Source organism: Pelophylax lessonae (assembly GCF_965119305.1).
Source record: "Pelophylax lessonae genome assembly, chromosome: 6".
NCBI classification, from domain to species: Eukaryota; Metazoa; Chordata; class Amphibia; order Anura; family Ranidae; genus Pelophylax; species Pelophylax lessonae.
The window spans coordinates 186447268-186468593 of NC_138773.1; the positions used below are offsets into that span (position 1 = coordinate 186447268).

The following is a 21326-nucleotide window of genomic DNA, read 5'->3' on the forward strand; positions in this document are numbered from 1 at the left end:
TTTTGGTTTTAACATTACAAAATGTGGAAAATTTCAAGGGGTATGAATACTTTTTCAAGGCACTGTAAGTTGTCACTGATGTTCACATTGTTATTTTACAAAATGTAATGTATTAGTGGAAAAATGCAAGATGCATGTAAAACTACAGCACTGTATTGTTACAGTTTTGTTTTTATGTCATTGAGTCAGCACAGCATCTTTTTTTATTTTTTATTCGGCATCACGCATGTGGGGAACACATGTTGATGTCAGCAGCTGCCTTGTTTAATTTTGTTTCTTGTACTATGTCACTTCATCTCTATAGTGGATTTATAGTTTCTAGCTGATTCACAATTTTTATCCGATTACTTTAGTTAGGGTAACGCAGGAGTTTTTCACACGTTCTTGGTGCATTTATTCCATAAAAAAAGTCACACTTTATATCAATTCATATATATCAATATGGAATCAGTGATTTTTATCAGGGAGGAGTTGTGGGATTTTGTTGTTTTGTTTCATTCAGTGTTGGAAGTTCATTTACAGACATCAGTCCTAGAGATGGTCTCTTTAGACGTATTGCACGACTAAAAGCTGGCTTTCTTGAGCTTGAAGGTTTAGAGTCATCCCGACCTCCTTCTTTGCTACTACTAGACTTAGATTGTGGGGTTAATATTTTTTGCTCAGTACTGTCACTAGTCAACAGTCTAAGTTTTATTTTAGCTCTTTCTGTTTCTTCATGACAGTCACTTGGTCTTTTTGAAACGGTACTGTTTAAAGACTTTGAAACTGTACTGTTTGAAGACCCTGGACAGTTGTCTTGGAAGGTTGATTTCTTTACCCGAATACAAGTGTTGGTAGATGGCCCACAAAACCTGATAGGCTTTATACTAGTTTTGGATGTTATGGCAGTGTCTTCTTTCTCTTCCGTGAAATTGTTACATCTCCTGCAAGGCAATATACACATTTGTCATGATTCTTATTTGCAACATTCTTTATATGCACAGAAAAAAATGAGATTACATCAAAAAGGAGCTCAAGAAAAATAACATGGAGGTTGCCATAGCTGGCCTCTCTTAAAAAGAGAAGTATGGGATTCAGAAAAAAAACATTATATACTCACCTAGGTGGATGCAACATCAATCCGAGGAGTCACAGGAGTATGAGCGAACAGCACTCCTGTGATCCATAGCAGAAATATAGCCATAATAGCTGTGGCTATACTTCTTTAAATAATACTTTCCTGATTGTCATGATAGCCCTCTTTGATACTTTTGCTCACTGAATCAGAAGAAGTATGCAATAGATCATTTCTAATATTATATTTTCTGAACTGCATAGTTGTTTTGAGTTAGTGACCCAGATGGTATTGAAAACAGATGTTCTGGATAACTGCCAGACAACTTAGCATTTTCAGGAGACCAACAATGGCAGCAAATTCAACTTCAAGCTGTAGGAAACCATGGCAGTTGGGAAAAAAAAAAATCTGTAAGGTAATTGCATAAATGTGCTAGTATGCATCGCCCTCGGGTTCCGGCACAAAGTTTTGAAGGAAGAACTACATGTGCCGATGACGTCACCAGCTGCATCCAGGGTGAATAACTCCTGAACGGTGCACATTTAGGAGATATTAATTTTGCCTACAAATAAGCCTTATTATAGGTTGCTATCAAGTGAGACACCTGCCAATCTAAGGGCAATTTTGCCCAACATAATATAACACAGTGATATCTGGACGACACTGGAACATCTTATGGACTGGTCCTGGTATGCTGGCCCTCAAACTTAAGCTCTTAAATGGCTTAGAGAATGCAACATCCTTTACCTAGTTCTCACTGGTGTTATATTGCCTGTATCGCCTTGTATTGATCGTTCTTCTAGGGTCCAGCACTCAATTAATTCTTGAGGAACCCTCCAGTAGCTGAATCCTGCAAAAAATCTACATGTGTTATATCACAGCAGAACACAAAAAAAGAGCAAGATACAGTGTAATGTGCAATGTGAAGGTTCCAACCATTTAATCGTTTTCCAGCATGTTTTACCTCTTCCTTCCCAGGTTTCAAAAGCATCCATCATGGCTTTCAGCTCAGATACACTGTAGTAGCTCAAAATGTACTGAATATTACCACCAGCCTCCCTGTCAGGGTGAAAAGAGAACAGTTTATATCACTTCCGGTTCCGATACTCGCGTGGAGCGCATTGCATTCCAAGGATCTGAATTTCGCTTGTTGTATATTGCACAAATGTAAGTACCCATCTGTATATATTTTTTTATGAATAAAGGCTTTGTTATACAGTATCACACTATTAGCCTTTTCTTGCCCTACATGATCTACTTGCCCATACCTTGTCCCGCTACGTTTGGCTGATACTGGAGCATATAACCCATGTGAGAGCAGACCCCCTCGGGACCCAGGCTTTCCTATAGGATCCTCTGCTCACTCCGGAGCCCTACAGGGCATTCCCGATACATCCTCATCCTAGGACCACCAGAGGGGACCAGGATCCATCAGAGGGATTATTACCTTTATTAATATACCCGCTCTTTACCCCTGTGTGGGGTGGGTATTTCCGGTGAGTTGACTACCTACCCTAGGGGTCACCGAGCACCTCACCTTATTACCCACCACGGGTCACCTCCAGTATTTATATACGAAGAATTTGTCACCTTTACCCATTTATGGACTAATTACGCCACTTAATCTGACTACACTGATGGTGACTGCACCTTTACTGCTTTTTACTAATTTTGTATATATATATATATATATATATATATATATATATATATATATATATATATATATATATATATATATATATATATATATATATATATATATATACACATATACATACACACTTCTTGTATGAACTTGGTCACTTTTATCAATTGATTTATTGCCACTAATTATTCATTTTAGCACGTTATTTGAATCTATTGCACTTCTATTTCACCACACATGATAAAGCCCATTGTATTTTTATTTATTGTTCATCTTTGTGTTTATAGGGTAATGCTAAATGTCTGAAGTATTTACACAGTTTTTTTTTTTTTTTTTACCATAGTCTTTAAAAAAAATTTAAACAAAATAGGTGTCTCAGGAAAACTTATTTTTTTAGTATAGATCACATTTTATGTCCAACGGCTCAGTTAAAGTGTATGTAAACCCAATTACTAAAATCCAATATAATCTTTATCTTGTTATCGTAAATAGAGTACAGGCTGGTCCAGCTGTAGGAAGATTAAGAATCACAAAGCATATTGCTATATCTGAAATATGGGTCCCAAAGGAGATATTTTAGTGCACTTATCCTTTAACCCTTGCATGGTTGTAAAACTGAGATGTGAAAAATGAATAAAGCACACCCCTCTATGGTGTGTGGGAGCCTGAATCTAAAAGCACTGAGTGTGGTTCTTATCTGATCTCTCTGCATGAGTCACTGAAAAGACTCTAAGACAACACAACAACCTTAAGGGAGACAGCCTGCCCTCCCTTAATCACATAGTAGAGGACTCATAGCTTCAGCTCTGTATGTTCTGTGTGTGTGTGTCCCTTCATTCTACCCAGTTATCAGATTTAAAAGAGCTCTGTTTTGTAGTGACAACCTGATCCCTGCCTGCTAGAGCTGAGAAAAAAACCTTGAGTCTGTGTTATTTTAGAAGGCTTTACAAGGGAAATGGTTGCAGATAAACAGGTACAACTTATGTAGGAGGATTTGTTTTTATCTGTGTTTATTACCTGAGACTAGTCACTTCACTGAGTATATGTAAGTGTTTATAACCATTTTAACATACAAATTTGAGTGTGAAGATTAGTGAAAGCAGAGACCCTGGAGAATGAAAATGGTTGCAACATTTTTACTTATACTATTATAGTCAGTTCACACTGAGGCGACACGACTCCTTACTACTTCGGGGGCGACTTGTGCATTACAATGCACCACGACTTCGGAGCGACTTGCAGGGACTTCATATAATGGAAGTCTATGCAAGTCGCTCCGAGGTCGCCCCGAAGTAGTACAGGACCCTTTTTCTAAGTCGGAGCGACTCGTGTCGCTCCTATTATAACAGGTCCTGTAGCGGTCAATGGACCGCGAAGGTGCGCGACTTGTCAGGCTGACAAATCGCCTGACAAGTCGCGCTAGTGTGAACCGGCTCTGTAACTGTTTATCAAACTGTTTATCAAACACATTTTCAGTAAACAAATTACACTGTTTTAGTACATCCTAAAACAATTTAACCAGTGCTTTACTACTGTGGGGGAGGTGCTTGTACTAGGGGGAAGGCATGCATCAATGCCCCTGCTTAGCAGAGACACAGGATCTATGCCTGCTGTACTGACAGAATGGTGATCTGTCTTGTTTGCGTTCTGCCTGTTTACCGAAGCATCGGCAGGTGCCAGCGGACATGGAGTCCACCATATTCACAGCAGGAACAGGCCGCTGGCGGTGCGCGCACGCCCCCCCAGACCCGGAAGTGCAGGATCACGTACGAGGTACTTGATCCTGCGCAGCAGAGCCACCTTGCCGCCATATTTATACAGTCGGCAAGCGATTAAAAATAAATTGGTGCAGTTTACTATCGCTTTAAACAGAAGTTCAGCTTTGGGAACACGTTACAAGTTCCACCTGTTTTTAGGGTGCAACATGTAACATGTTCCCAAAGCTGCAGTTGCTCCCAACTTCCCTCTGTCCCTGTGACAGCAGTACGGGGAGAAATCCCCCATACTAGCTATCACTTTTTGAAAACAGCGAAGTGTTGCGAGGCTCCACCCACACGGCGCTTCATTCAGTTCCTTTGCGGCTGTCAACTTGTAGCTTTCAATGAACTACCACGGTGCTGTTGAGCACTTTGGTAGTTCCTTGAGTCTTCCTGTCAGTGTGAAACTGCCTGACGTCTGATGTACAGGCAGACAGCTTACACTGACAGTATGCAGGAGACCTGCATGGCATCAGCAATCTGCTGATCACTGGTGCAATGCTTTCCAGGCGTCTAAAAAAAAAAAAAAAAAAAAAAATAGTAAGTGCACTTTTTTTACCTGCAAAAAAATGTGCATTTATTATTATTATTTTTTAAAGTGAACTTATCCTTTAATATTTTTACTTGGTATCATATAGGAGGCTGATAACCTGCTATATGACAGGTCCATTTTAAGGAGATATTAGGGGTTCATTAGACCCATAATGTAACCTCTGGACCCCACTGAAGCTGATCAAATATGGATTATGAATAATCAACTTCTTCCCTGGCCAAAGTAGCAGGGGAATGACAGAGCTGAAACTGGATGTGAAAAAATTCTCTGTTCGTGTACTGTAGGGACAATTGGTAAATTAACGTTCACTGATCATTTCCCCCAGTCTACTCACTGACAGCTGCCATGTTTGTTCTGGGCATGCTGGAGAGACTGCAGAGCTTGGGATACATGGCAGAAGAAGTTGTGTGGAGGCAGTACTTGTGTGGAAGTGATCAGGCAGCTTTACAACAATCCAAATCAATTCCAACAGAAATCCAACAATCAGATTGACAGCCAGGAGTGTGTTTAAAAGCCCATGCTACTGCAGATGTAAGCCTTGCATAAGTGGCAGCAAAAGGATTAAGATTTATTAGTCAAGTACTTTGGACAGACATGGGAAGAGCAAAAAAACCTCTGTAAATTATTTTATTGCTGGAGATATTTCATCTCACTTCCTAACCATGTGACAAAAGGGCGAGAAATTAGAAGAGTTTGGAGGTCGTTACTGGAACAGAAAGACACAGACAGTAACAACCTGACAGAGCTCCTAACCCTTGCCATTTCACTGAAAAAAGGTTTATTGTCTATGCCTAATATTGGAGAGACTACCCTCCACTTTTTCAAAAATGTGCACATAAAAACTTGACAGAGGTTTTAACCCTTCCTCACTCAAAATGAAGAAAAAAAAATATTTGGGTGGAGTTGGCTTCAATAATCCTACTTATTTGATATCCTCTCTGCACTCTGTAATCTTTGTATATGTATACATTTTCAGCTACATAGAGGCACCAAATAAAAGCTGCCAAGCAAAAGGCCCCTTTCACATAGGCTGGATGCAATTTTGCTCAGCAGGGCATATGTCTGCTAATCCCCTACTAAGCTGAGTAGGAGCTGCCAGGTCTGTGTCTGCTCCACTTATACGTTTACACCTGACTGCTCTCAAACCCAGCCAGGAGGGGGAACGGATCAGAAGTAGCTAGGTGTAAATGGACACGAGTCCATTTACATCCAACTGCCCATAGAGAATAGAGGGTCTGATCCTAAGAAAACGGACAGGAGGACCTGATCGAATGGTCCATGTGAAAGGCGCCTTACTGCTAAAGACATACCATTAAAACCTCTGCTGTCACATAGCGTTACCTTTTGTACATGTGTTTATGATCGATTCGCTTCCCCAGTTGATTCCGTAGAGCTGAATCTCCATCTTCTCTGGTTGCATAGATGCCAATGATCCTACTCTCACAGCTGGAGCCACACGTGTGCAAGTAATGTAACACCCACACTGTAGGCTTTGTACATATAAGACCATAAGAATCACAGAAGTCAAACAAAACCTGAAAGAAGCATTGATGGGAAGAAAGTAAACCCAAATTCACCTATTTCATATTCCTCTCTGTAACATATTAGTTGTGTATTTATTTTATCAGTTAATTCCATTTTCCACTTTGCATACTTCATTTTGCTGCACCTGTAAAGTCCCCCCCCCCCCCCAATATTTGCTGGTGCAGCAATTATTATTGTACACATGGCAGCCCCTATGTACATAAACTGGAGATCAAGATCATACCAGTTGACTGTAACTGCAGATCAACCAAAGTAAGGATCCAATCAATGTACAGAAGTCTGAAAAAGCTTTCCTGGATCATTCTTCAGGTTGGTTGACCCCTTGGATGGCTGGGTTCTCCTGTGCTCTGTTAAGTCATCAGAAGCTGTTCTATGCAGCAGAACTCTTCTGGTCCCTGGTCAGCAGTGCTTCCTTGAGGGCCCAGGACTGGGCCAAGCCACTCTTGGTGTCATCATTTCACTGTGCTGCAGGATTCCTGGAAAAGGAGTTATCAGGTATTCCAAAATCTTCCACCAGGACAGTTGTTGGAGAATGATATGGGTAAAACATTAGTTATTACCTGATAACTCATTTTCCAGGAATCCCCCAGGATGGTGGAGTTATGACACTGAGTGGTGTAGTTCAGTCCAAGGTAGCACATATGCCCGGGATGCAGATGAGATATGCCCCACAAAACAAAATTCTGGACACTTTTTAGAGCATTTGAGATTCCAGCCACCCAAGTAAAGGATAACTGTTTTGCAGGACTTCTGGAAAAGGAAATGGTTAGGTAATATGGTTAGGTTTTTTAAGGGCTTGTTCACACCAGCGAGCCACTCTAAAATTCACATCGGTTTCTGTGTGCTCATAGACATGATCCTAGTACATCGCACAGTTCAATATCTTTCAAAGAATTGAACTGAAATGAATTGCTACAAAAGACATTTCTAAACTGCTCTAATCACCACAGTGGTATTGTTAGAATTGGTTGGTGTTGCAAGCAGCCGCTGCACTGAAAAAATGTACTGCGTGCAGTACTTTTGTTCAGCACACACCAAAGCAACACTGCCAGCGTAGCCCCAAAACATCTGGGGTAAACAAGCCCTAAGGGCCCATTCACACTACTCGCAGCTGTGTGCATTTTCCTCAAGAATAAATATAGGTAACTGCAATGGCCAGGGTATTAAAAAAAATAAAAAAAATAAAATAAAAAATTAAATTTATTTGATTTAAATCAGATTTTTTGGATTTCTATCAAATTTATTTTAATAAAATGTTTTTGGAGTAAAAATCTATCTAAAAGATAATTTTCTATTTAAGATACATTAATAATTTAGTTTATTCAGTATGAAATTGAGATTAGTTATGTAGCATGAGGCTGTATATTCTGCAATATTTAAATTTTTGATAAACTCATTCAATGAATCCAAGCTCTGCAAGCTGAGATAACATGCACTGCATTGATTGATTTACATAATTTCACACTAATTACCAGCAAGGATGAGTCCTTACATTTAAAGAGCACCTGTCATTTCAGATCCTTTATGGCAGCCCCTGTTAGCGGGCATCCACTAACCTGCTGCCGCCACGTCCCTCACCCTGTTGTGTCACTGCCACATCACCAGCTGTCCTATTAAAGTGAATGGAACTGTCGGTGAGTCAACAGCGGGTCAAAGATGACAGTTGCTCTTTAAAAATTATGATTTAAACCGAGTTAATTTAAATCAAGCCTTTTTACTCAAATCAAATCCACCCTGACAATGATGCATAGAAACAATAGTTTTTATGTGTTATTCTCACACCAGAACGTAGTGTTTCACTGCATGCCAGACATGTGTGATATTATGCAACATGTTTGTATACCGCACCTCTCTGGATTGCTCTGCCTGACACCACGCTGCTGTGTGAAGGTGCACCGAGGCCACATAATAGAATATGGGTGATACAGATTCACAAGGGTTGGCATAAAAAAGAAGACATTTTAAGCTGTACTCTATGTACATGAAAATGACAAAACAGACAACCACTGAATCCGGTTAAGGTTCTACTCCAAACACTAGAATTAAACCTGAAAAAAAGAAAAGAAAATGTCTGACAGGCAAGATTTTTTATGACAAATGAGATCCTATTGGTCTTATTTTGTAAACTCTTCTCCCTGCCTGATGGGTCCAGCACAGTGGAGGGGATCGCTTGCAGGAAAGTCAGTCAGAATGTGCTAATATGCAGGGCATACTAATGCATTATGGCTAAAAGCTCATGGAGCCCAATAAAAAAGAATAAAAATAAAAAAATTGCAGAGGTTTAGTTCAACTGTAAAGCCGAACGCAAGCCAATGTCTAATTTCATGTTGGACTGAGCAGCGAAGGGATAAAGCGTTTTCTAGGTTTTTATACTGTTTTGTATCTAAAGGACAAAGTTCTACCCACTTCCTGTGCTTATAATCACTGTCATTAGGACAGGCGGTAAAGCCCCCCCAGCAGTAATTTAGAGAGAAAAAAAAAAAAAAAAACAGACAGATGTTCTAATGCTTTCCCACATTACTAAAAAATGTGTTTCTATTGCTGGCTGTGTCTCTATTGGAGACTTCCGATTACTTGCTTGCTTAGGGACTACCATAACTGGGACAGGAAGTGAGGAAAATCCTCTCTGATGGGGGTAAAGAAAGCACTGAGAGTTTGGCAGATGTTCAAACTCTGCTTTACTGTGTCCAAAGAAGTTGGCTCTATAGCGGACCTTAGATGGATAGAATTTTGAACAAAAATGCTTAGTAAGAGCCCATTCACACTAGCACGACTTGTGAGGCGACTTGTGTATCCCCAGGTCGCTTGACATAACAAAAGCAATGTTAATCTATCAGTGCCGTCTTAATTGGCACTACTGAAGTCGCTCCGACTTCAGAAAAGGGTCCTGTACTACTTTGAGACGACCTGTGATCCGACTGTCCCATATACTTCAATGGGAGTTGCCTCCTTATCTTAATTGAAGCGACTTGTTATCAGACTTTCCAGGAAGAAGAAAGAGATTAGCCAGGCATTCCCCACAGACAAAGTCGCCTGTCTCTTCCAAGTCTCTTCCAAGTCTCTAAACAAGTCTCTTCAAGTCACGGGGCAACTTTCTGGTCGTGGTAGTGTGAACCGGCTCTAAAGTCTTAGAAAAGTTTGTAGAAAATTGTCAAAACCTTTGAGTGTCATTCAAAAGAGTTAAACAAACAAAACAAATATCCTGTTCTTTTAGAGCCGGTTCACACTACCACGACCAGAAAGTCGCCCCGTGACTTGAAGAGACTTGTTTAGCCCCTGTTCACACTAAGGCGACCTGTGAGGCGACCTGGTCGCCTCACAGGTCGCCGTAGGTCGCCTCCCATAGGGAAGCTGCGGACCCGTTCTAATAGGAGCGACACAAGTCGCTCCGACTTAGAAAAAGGGTCCGGAGCTTCTTTGGGGCGACCAGGAGGCGACCGCCATAGACTTCAATGTTATGAAGTCCGTGGCGGCCGCTCCGAGGTCGCGGCGCGCTGCTCGCACCGCGACCTCGGAGGTCGCGGTGCGAAGTAGCGTCGCTTGCATGTGAACGGGGCCTTAGAGACTTGTTTAGAGACTTGTTTAGAGACTTGGAAGAGACTTGGAAGAGAAGAGACTTGGAAGAGACTTGGAAGAGACTTGGAAGAGACTTGAAAGAGAAGAGACTTGGAAAAGACTTGTGCACTACTTTGAAGAGACAGGCGACTTTGTCTGTGGGGAATGCCTGGCTAATCTCTTTCTTCTTCCTGGAAAGTCTGATAACAAGTCGCTTCAATTAAGATAAGGAGGCGACTCCCATTGAAGTATATGGGACAAGTCGGATCACAGGTCGCCTCAAGTAGTACAGGACCCTTTTCTGAAGTCGGAGCAACTTCAGTAGTGCCAATTAAGACGGCACTGATTGATTAACATTGCTTTTGTTATGTCAAGCGACCTGGGGCTACACAAGTCGCCTCACAAGTCGTGCTAGTGTGAATGGGCTCTTAAGGCTGGGTTCACACCTAAATCAGATGGAGCTCATAGAAGGAGTCCGGTGGGTCCCTGTTCTCAGTTTCAGGGACGAATCAGGCCCAATTTTTTGCCTGAATTCAGACCTGAAACAGAGCCAAAGACACACAGGACCCTTGTGCAATCCGCTCTGCAGCAGCCACAGATATGTGTGAACTGGCTCTATTGAGAGCCAGAAACCCTCTCCTGTCATGCGAATTGGATGCCCTTTCTATGATCTAAAATACCTGGCTGATCCTGCCTGGATCTGTCCTCCCCTTTGTAAACTGACCACGTTGGCTGCTGAGCCATGATGCAGTAGTCAGTTTACATGCCTCTGTTATCCTGCTGTCCCTCCTTGCTCCTGCTCTCCCCCCATTCCCTCCCTGCCATTCAGTGCCTGCCCTTTCCCTCCTGCTGCTGTAATAACTTTGTTATTTTCCTCCAATCACCTGTGTCCAATTACTTTATGTGCCCCAGTGTATGTTCTATATAAAAAATATGCTGCTGTATACCTTATTTCAGGGCACTGCTCGGTGCTCACGTGTCCGCCCAAAGCTCTCCTCCTGGCTGATGTCAGTGGAGGATACTCAGCCCTTCCCGCTGTAGTTGTCAGTTTGGGAGAGGCGCTATGAAATAAGGTATAAAGCAGCATATTTTTTTATATAGAACGTACACTGGGGCACATAACTTTATCTAACACAAGGGATTGTAGGAAAATAACGTGGCTTTACAACTACTTTAATTTTCTATTAACATTTGATTTTGGCTGAGTGGACTTTACAAAATGGAAGCCACATATACTGTTAAAAATTCATTATTTCAAGAAAAAAATTCCATCCTGCTTCTTCAAATTTTCTCCTCACTGCGGTCAAAAGCAAATATCGATTTGACCCACTAATGATTTGAAAAACAAACATTCTTACAACATTCTTTTCGTAAGAATTTTCGTTTGAAATTCTACCCATCTATGGCAAGCTTAAAGGAGTTGTAAAGTCTCAAGGTTTTTCACCTAAATGCATTAAGGTGAAAAACCTTTTTGGTTGCTGCTGCCCCCCAGATCCCCGTTATTCTTATCTGAACCCGAAAGTTACAGCAACGAGCACTAGCCCAGCCGCTGTCTCGGGTCCTCATTGTATAGATTGATAGCAGCTCCTGTTGTCTGTGTCAATGGGCACAGCAGCGGGACTTGTGAGCATGCCCGCACAAGTGCCCCCATGGAAAGTGGCTCTCCGTGGGTGCATCTGATAAAGCGGAAGAGCCAGAAGCGATGACAGGGCACCCCAGAAGAGGAGAATCAGGGCTGCTCTGTGCAAAACCCTTGCACAGAGCAGGGAAGTATAACATGTCTGTTATATGAAGAAAAAAAAATCTTTACAATCACTTTAAGCCATAGAGCCTGCACATTGTTATGGAAAAAGGTTTTATGCAGTTTGCAGATTACCACCTTGTATGTGCTAGGAGACAGGGCCAAATTCATGTTTCCTGCTTGTCAAAGTTGCACATAATTTCATCCTGTGAACAAGCTTTCTAACATATTTCATTAATAACGTAATGCAGAAATACAAGAAAATGGTCACAGAAAAAAAAAAAAAAAAAAAAGCCTAACAGAGGTTCAAAACCATCCCTACCCTACCTAAAACCTGGCATTCCACTAAATACTGTAGATTATACAGCTGAATGTTTTACCATTTAGCAGATGAACCAACAGAAATGAAAGGATGGAATCACACACCTTTTTTAGTTCTAAATTTGAGTCAGAAGAATAAGTCTCCATTTCATTGGCTAAATGTTCAGTGAGACTGTAAGGGAAAGGAATTCCAAAGTAATCCGCCTCCTCTTGTAGAGAAATTCTGGTTTGTTCATCACTAGGAATTCGTATTTCCCCATGTAAGTAGTCAAGGATGTATCTAAACAGTTCACCGTTCCTATCAATAAGGCAAAAACCTGCAGTTAAGGGGAAGACAAATAATCTTTGCTTAAAAATACTTTAAACACTAAAAAAGCAAATATAATTTACAGAATTCAAACAATCCTAAAATACATTGTTTAAAAAATATACGGTGCCTTGCAAAAGTATTCGGCCCCCTGGAACTTTGCAACCTTTTGCCACATTTCAGGCTTCAAACATAAAGATATAAAACTGTAATTTTTTGTGAAGAATCAACAAGTGGGACACAATCATGAAGTGGAACAAAATTTATTGGATATTTCAAACTTTAACAAATAACAAAAAAAAGAAAAATTGGGCGTGCAAAATTATTCAGTCCCCTTAAGTCAATACTTTGTAGCGCCACCTTTTGCTGCGATTACAGCTGTAAGTCGCTTGTGGTATGTCTCTATCAGTTTTGCACATCGAGAGACAGAAATTTTTGCCCATTCCTCCTTGCAAAACAGCTCGAGCTCAGTGAGGTTGGATCGAGAGCGTTTGTGAACAGCAGTTTTCAGTTCTTTCCACAAATTCTCAATTGGATTCAGGTCTGGACTTTGACTTGGCCATTCTAACACCTGGATATGTTTATTGGTGAACCATTCCATTGTAGATTTTGCTTTATGTTTTGGATCATTGTCTTGTTGGAAGACAAATCTCTGTCCCAGTCTCAGGTCTTTTGCAGACTCCATCAGGTTTTCTTCCAGAATGGTCCTGCATTTGGCTCCATCCATCTTCCCATCAATTTTAACCATCTTCCCTGTCCCTGCGAAGAGAAGCAGGCCCAAACCATGATGCTGCCACCACCATGTTTGACAGTGGGGATGGTGTGTTCAGGGTGATGAGCTGTGTTGCTTTTAAGCCAAAAATAACGTTTTGCATTGTTGCCAAAAAGTTTGATTTTGGTTTCATCTGACCAGAGCACCTTCTTCCACATGTTTGGTGTGTCTCCCAAGTGGCTTGTGGCAAACCTTAAAGGACACTTTTTATGGATATCTTTAAGAAATGGCTTTCTTCTTGCCACTCTTCCATAAAGGCCAGATTTGTGCAGTATACGACTGATTGTTGTCCTATGGACAGAGTCTCCCACCTCAGCTGTAGATCTCTGCAGTTAATCCAGAGTGATCATGGGCCTATTGGCTGCATCTCTGATCAGTCTTCTCCTTGTATGAGCTGAAAGTTTAGAGGGACGGCCAGGTCTTCGTAGATTTGCAGTGGTCTGATACTCCTTCCATTTCAATATTATCGCTTGCACAGTGCTCCTTGGGATGTTTAAAGCTTGGGAAATCTTTTTGTATCCAAATCCAGCTTTAAACTTCTCCACAACAGTATCTCGGACCTGCCTGGTGTGTTCCTTGTTCTTCATAATGCTCTCTGCGCTTTAAACGGACCTCTGAGACTATCACAGTGCAGGTGCATTTATACGGAGACTTGATTACACACAGGTGGATTCTATTTATCATCATTAGTCATTTAGGTCAACATTGGATCATTCAGAGATCCTCTCTGAACTTCTGGAGAGTTTGCTGCACTGAAAGTAAAGGGGCTGGATAAATTTGCACGCCCAATTGTTCAGTTTTTTATTTGTTAACAAAGTTTGAAATATCCAATAAATTTCGTTCCACTTCATGATTGTGTCCCACTTGTTGTTGATTCGTCACAAAAAAATACAGTTTTATATCTTTAAGCCTGAAATGTGGCAAAAGGTTGCAAAGTTCAAGGGGGCCGAATACTTTCGCAAGGCACTGTATATATATCTGCTCCTATATTACCATTACCTTGCAGCTGCAATAAGACTACGGATGCATTTATGAAAACTTGGCAAAGCTATTTGTCCTGTGAAAGTACATGTACATTCCTTCTGTGCAAATGTGGGCAAAATGTAATGTTGCAAGGCTATTTTTTTTCCAGGTGGAATGTTATTCAGTCATACAGAAACAAGTGAATCAGGAAAATACTGCCTTAATGGACCACAACTTCATCTAGTGACCATATGCGGTATTTGCCCCACTATTCTATTTTTAAAGAATGAGTATATTTGATTTCACCCCTATTCACACAGAATGATTGTACTGTACATGCATTTGTAGGACAAACAGTTCTGCAAATTTCAATACACCCTTAGGTGTTGAATTTTGCTAGGAACCTGTTTAACCCCGTCGCTGCCAGGTCTGTACGTCATACAGATCTGACAGCAGGGCGTTTCACAGTAAATCTGGCAAGCAGACTCCTGCCTGTCAGAAGCATTTCAGTGGCTGCGCTGTTACCCAATTGCTTCCAGACACCCCCAGCAACATCTCTCCTTAAAGAGAACTGGTCACCAAAAATTCATCACATAAGGGACTTTTGCATACAATTCTTTTTTTTTTTTAAATTGCAAAATATTAAAGTTACACCCAAGCACATAAAATACCCCCCCCCCAAAAATGTTTGAGGACCCCTCCCCACCCCTACATGCGCACATAAAAACACATTCAACGGGGGGCATTTAGACATTAAAACACTGATTTCGAAAAATGTTACATATTCCTGGGCATGCCGGAGTGGGAGCAATATTTAAAGCTCCAGACCTCCTCCGTAATGCTAAATTGATTATCTATAGGGGGCTTTTAAAACATCGCCTTTGGAAAATATAGGGTACTGAAGTTTGTCACCATTTTACGGGCGCATGCACATTTAAGGTACACATGTTATCTAATTACGCAGTGCAACCTCGTTTTCTATAATTTACAAAACAATTGGGCAATTTATTGTGTTTGTATACCCTAATACAGTGAGGGAAAAAAGTATTTGATCCCGTGCTGATTTTGTACGTTTGCCCACTGACAAAAAAAATGATCAGTTTATCATTTTATTAGGTTTATTTTAACAGTAAGAGGCAGAATAACAACCAAAAAAAATCAGAAAACTGCATTTCAAAAAAGTTATAAAATTGATTTGCATTTTAATGAGTGAGATATGTATTTGACCCCTTCGCAAAACCTGACTTAGTACTTGGTGGCAAAACCCTTGTTGGCAATTACAGAGGTCAGACATTTCTTGTAGTTGGCCACCAGGTTTGCACACATCTCCGGAGGGATTTTGTCCCACTCCTCTTTGCAGATCCTTTCCAAGTCACTCCAGGACCTTAATGAGCTTCTTCTTGAGCCACTCCTTTGTTGCCTTGGCCGTGTGTTTTGGGTCATTGTCATGCTTGAATGCCCATCCACGACCTATTGCCCAATCTCTGTTTAACATTTCTGTTGGCTCCTTCAAGGTTTTACAGTGCCTCCCAGTGCACAGACGCAGCAGCTGCTCCCAATCTGACATGGGTGCTGGTGAGTGTCCCCAAACTCACACTATCTATGTTCAGGGCTATGCACCCACACCCATATGGATGTCAGACTGGGAGATGTGGTTGTGTCCATGCAGCTGCTACGAACAAAGGATAGGTCACCAGCACACCAAGAACTGGAATTCCACTTTAATGCCAGAAGATCAAAATAACAGCAAAGGAACTAGTATTTTGAAAAGACAGGCAGACTCCTTATTTCTGTTTCACCTGAACTCCAGGAATTATATGAATTGTCAACTAACCCCAGCTGTCCACCACGTATGAGATATGCACACTTGTATTGTAAAAAGATTGACAAATGTAAGTATGCAATAATGATTATACCTGGAGTTCAGCTTTAAAGTGGAGTTCCACCCAAAAGTGGAACTTCCGCTTTAGGCAGTTCTAACCCCCTGACATGCCACATTTGGCATGTCATTTTTTCATGTCTAGTTTTGACAGGTACCCACTCCCACTTCCGCTTGGAGCGCCGCGGCCCCCTGAGCGGAAGTTCTCCTCTCCCCCTCCCTCCCTGCAATCTTCAGGGACATGTCAGAGGTCCCAGAAGACTGTAGGCCAATCACGTCGCGTAGCGCAACTCGTGCATGCGCAGTGCGTACCCGGCTGTGAAGCCGAAAACTGTCACAGCCGGGTGCCCACACCAGTGATGCCGGCGCCGCAGACAGAGAGGGAGAAGAACAAGGCTTCGGGCGGCCGCATCACTGGACGGTTGGACAGGTGAGTGTGTGTTTAGGCTGGAACTCCGCTTTAATGTCATCTATGTACAGCCTAAAATAATATGAATGCCACAGGAGCTAGAATATTGGACTTTCTTTAGGTGGAGGCAATGCTACTTCAATGTATTTATTTCATTTACATCTGCTATTTATACTAACTTAAAAAAATTACCGGATTCATCACGATTTAAAGGAAATCGGCCACTGAACATAGCTGCCAACATTGAATCTTTGAAGCGGCAGAGAGATTGTCGTCTAGCAGTGAACAAGCAGCCCCCCACATTGAGACGGAGCAGATCAGACACGTCCTCTGCGGTTTGTTCCTCCATTGTAATGTCTCTAAAAAGTAAAAAAAATAATCAGAAACAAACTACTGAATTTCCTTTTTTTTTTTTTTTTTTTTTTGTACTTTGCAGCAACAGTTAGCGATGAATCACTGCCCCTTTAAGAGAGAATGGCATCATGTAAAGATCTGGGTGAAACGAGGCCAAGGAATTTCCTAACACGCTACCCTCAAAACTAGGGCATTCAAACAAAAGTGGAGAGTCAGATGGCTCCTGGTGCAGAGAGCTTGAACATGAGAGCAGAGCGTGAACATTTATCAGTGAGGAAAAGCACTCTGGGGTTGATTTACTACTGCATGGTGCATCTGCTGCAGCTCTGCGTAGAAACCAATCAGCTTCCAGGATTTTTTGTCAAACTTTAATTGAACAAGTTGAAATTAAAAGCGGATTGGCTACCATGTTAATCAGATTTTGCACTCTCCAGTTTTAATAAATCAACCCCTCTGTCCTGAGCTGTGTGCCTATGTCACAGCTCCATGCATCCCCTACTTTTTGGGAGGCAGAATCCAGATAAAGAGAGCACATCTGAGGAAGATGGCTGCACTGCTGTATGCAGGACTACTTAAACCCCCATTTTTCACCTTAAAAGATCCACAGAAGAGGTTCCCTGCCTTATCAGACCCTATAGCATCTCAAAGTCAGGGACTGCACTACTGGAGATGCCGAACCTGTGTGGACAACCGCCAAAGGTGGCAGGCAAGGGTTTCTTCTCTTCACACTGGTTGTGAGTAGGGATCGGGTTCAGGCGTGTTCGAGTCCTAGTCCAAACCCACCACTGCACACCACTGAGACATTTCCCGGCCCACAGCTGCACATACACACGCTGCTCATGATTGGTGGTGTGCAGTGATGACTTCCTGGCCCGATTTGCTCAGGAGGTTTGGGACTAGGATCTGAACACGCCTGAGCCCATTCCTATTTGTGAGTTTCAAAAATGGGACCTAAAAGAGGTCAAGCCAAGGATTATGTTTTCATGGACAGTCCAGGCAATCAAGTAGGCCTATGTGGCTGCAGGCAATTTCCCTCCAGAGGAAATTTTAGCACATTCTCCAAGATCGACCGCAGCTTTGTAAACAAGTTATGCCAAGGTGGCAGCAGAAGTGGTCTGTAAAGCTGCCAGATGGAAGTTCTTTAAGACTCCTTTTGCATGGAGCATAGTCCGCTGTGATTACCAGGGGATCTGTAAGCAAATCCCCTACTAAACAGGAGCTGAACGGATGTCAGTGTTTTCACATCTGTACCCATGGACATGTGACAGCTCTATAGGAGGCTGCATTTCAATTACTCCGCTGTTTTTTAATCAGGCTACCTCAGATCCGGTCCATGAAAACAGGATAGAATGCAGTCCATTTCCGTTTATTTTCCACACTTAGAGGTATCGGACTCCAGTAAATGGGCAAAAGTCTGTTTATAACCGCCTGTCCATAGGACAGCATGCAGTTTTTGATCAAATCCACCTGAAAAACTAACAGGTGGGCCTGATCGGAATGGCATGTGAAAGGGGCCTAACATTTCTATCCACCATTACTAGCACGAGGTAGCGTACGGTCCTTCTTGGTCTTTGGGCAGATCAGTGGTTTCCTCTGCTGTCCATTAAAGTTAATATAATTTCATTGCAGCCTTCCCTGTTCTCTTGTGCGTGAAACATCCTGTTAGCTGACTGACATGATGAGCTCCAGAAATACAGAAAATGAGATCTATACTTCCTGTCCTGGAGGTTCATCATGTCAGCCCAAGATGGATAACCATTTTCTGTGCAAAACGAAGGCAGTCCGGTCACTTCAATGAGCTGCCCTACATGTGACAAATATGCCAAAGTGGCTCATGTACCTTTTCTGGTGATGAGCTTCATGTGAAAATATGCATCTGCTCACTGCATTTGGTTGCCATTAAAGTGATTGTAATGTCTCATTTTTTTCCAATAAAAATAACAAACGTCATACTTACCTCCTCTGTGCAGTGGGTTTTGCACAGAGCAGCCCAGATCCTCCTTTTCTTGAGTCCCTCTCCAGCGCTCCTGGCCCCTCCTTCCCTTTAAGTGCCCCCACAGCAAGCAGTTTGCTGTGGGGGCACCCAAGCTGAGTCAAGCGGTTTGGCCCCGCCCCCTCTCACTGCTCATTGGCTGACTTTGATTGACAGTCGCAGGAGCCAATGGCGCCACTGCTGTGTCAACCAATAAGGAGGGGAGTCCTGGACGGCTGAGACAGTCATGGACATCGCTGGATCAAGAGGGGGGATCAGGTAAGCATTAGGGGGGGCTCCTGCACACAGGTTTTTTTTTAATCTTAAAGTGATTGTAAAGTGTCGTTTTGTTTTCAATAAAAATACCAAACATGTTATACTTACCCGTTCTGTTGCAGTGGATTTGCACAAAGCAGCACTGATCCTCCTCTTCTGTGAACCTGGCCCCTCCCTCCAGGTAATTGCCCCCACAGAAAGCAGCTTGCTATGGGGGCACCCAAGCTGAGTCACAGCTCCCTGTGTCCATTCAGACACGGCGCTACGATCTACCCCCACCCCTCTCTCTCCTGATTGGCTGACTGACTTACTTTGACAGCAGCGGGAGCCAATGGCACTACGGCTGTGTCTCAGGAGGGATAGTCCCAGACAGCCGAGACACTCATGGACATCGCTGGACAGAGATGGGGCTAAGTTAATGGGCCATACACACTATAAGATTTTCTGAAGACTTTTTCCTGCAGATTTACCAAAACCATATAATATGAGGTCAAACCTAAACACTTTCAATTTGTATGCAATCTGGCAGGCCCTTGCACTACATAGAAAAGGTAAATCTGAAGGAAAAAGTCTTCAGAAAATCTTATAGTGTGTATGGCCCTTTAGTATTAGGGGTGCTGAAGAGGACTGCTGCTCACAGAAGTCTTTTTATCTTAATGCATCAAGATAAAAAACCTTCTGACTTTACGACTCCTTTAAAGAACTAAAGACAAAACTTTTGTTTTAGCTTTGAATAGAGGGGAAAGAGATTAGAGAACCCATCAGTGTTTATTGCTGTCTGTGCCCTCCGTTAGGGAGATTCACCCTCTCTGATTGTCATGTTTACCATTAACATTGAAAGTAAATGAAAATCCCAAATTTTGACTTGTCCCCAGAAAAGTAATAGAGGGGAAATCTTCCAATGGGGACACTAGTTCTTGTGACATGGGGGTCCCCAAAAGATTCCTAGAACTTGCAGAGATTTCCTCTCACTTCCTGTTTAGCTATGGGACAGGAAGTGAAGGTAAATGTCAGCAATGGGACACAGACAGTGAAAAAATCTGGCAGGGGTTATAACACTCCCTAATGATATCCAAAAAAAAAGTTTTGCCTATAGTTCTACTTTAACAATAAATGGCAGCACAAGCAAAACACAGGTTTCTTTGGTAAACATGCACATTAGGAAAGGCTGAGCTGTAAACACGGCCTTCCAAGGGACATTAAAAAGGATAAGTCAACCCTAAAACTAAAATCCTGGCATCTACAGATCTCCATATTCTAACACTAACCTATCTAGCCCTGTAAAGAAGAAATCAGCATGCATACCTTTTTTGAAGCCGATCCGACCCAATCCCACACTGAGCTGTCAGCGGCTGCACTGTGGAGGTGGGTCCAGAAGACACAGCCGACAACGGAAGCCCCACAGAAACTCTATGGGTGATGTCACTTCCCAATCATTTCACACCCGTTGTCAGCTGTCTCTTCTGCAAAGCTTCCGCCGCTGGCAACCGGGTGGGCTTAAAAAAAGGTTTATATATATATATATATACGGATTTCTTCTTTACAGGGCTACATAGGTTAGTGTTAGATCGTGGAGGTCTATAGATGCAGGGGTTTTAGTTTTAGGGTGGACTTATCCTTTAAGAATGAATAGCACTGCACAGCATCTGCTATAAGGCAGCACATTTCTGTGCCTGCTGGGAAAGGACACAGTAATGCACACGGTCCTGGCCTCTACTAGTGTGAGCCCAGCCTTAGCATGGCATATTGATCGCCATGTTGCTTCCACTGATGATGAATGGCACTGCGTGGGGTTTTGTTTTTCCCACGCTTCCTGACCGCGCATGACCGCTGGGTAAACGGTGGGGGGGGGGCAGTAATAGGTGTTGCACATTCACGCTCTTCATACCCGACTCTTCCTTTCCAGAATTACCGGAAACCCCGAGTACACTTCTCTTGTATCCGCTCAAAACATTGGCTGAGATCTCTATTCTCACTGCAGGAAGTGAGGCTGGTGGGCGGAGACTGTATCCTGCCCAGCGTCCAACCGGAGAGCGTCTACACAGCTGACTACAAGTCCCAGAAGCCCCTACGCTCTGCGCACTTTCTACACTCAGTACAGTGTAACATGAAAATCAGCTCGCCGTTCTATTGTGCACCCCCATCTACAGCAACTGCGCATGTGCCGGCTCCAGATCAAAGGGTGCCTTCTAACCTGTTAACCTAATGTATTCTGTTGTC

At 42.4% G+C, this 21326-nt stretch overlaps 1 protein-coding gene across 1 annotated transcript; it reads right to left on the minus strand.

Moving 5' to 3' along the window:
• Positions 1-411: 411 nt before the first annotated feature.
• KCTD18 (potassium channel tetramerization domain containing 18) lies at positions 412-21001 on the minus strand. Its single transcript, XM_082261390.1, has 7 exons — positions 20995-21001; positions 16697-16863; positions 12280-12491; positions 6354-6547; positions 2019-2113; positions 1802-1904; positions 412-923 (listed from the first exon to the last, which is right to left on the minus strand). Exons 2-7 carry the CDS (start codon positions 16851-16853, stop codon positions 461-463), a joined length of 1224 nt encoding a protein of 407 aa, XP_082117516.1. The 5' UTR covers positions 16854-16863; positions 20995-21001; the 3' UTR covers positions 412-460.
• Between the last annotated feature and the right edge of the window lie 325 nt (positions 21002-21326).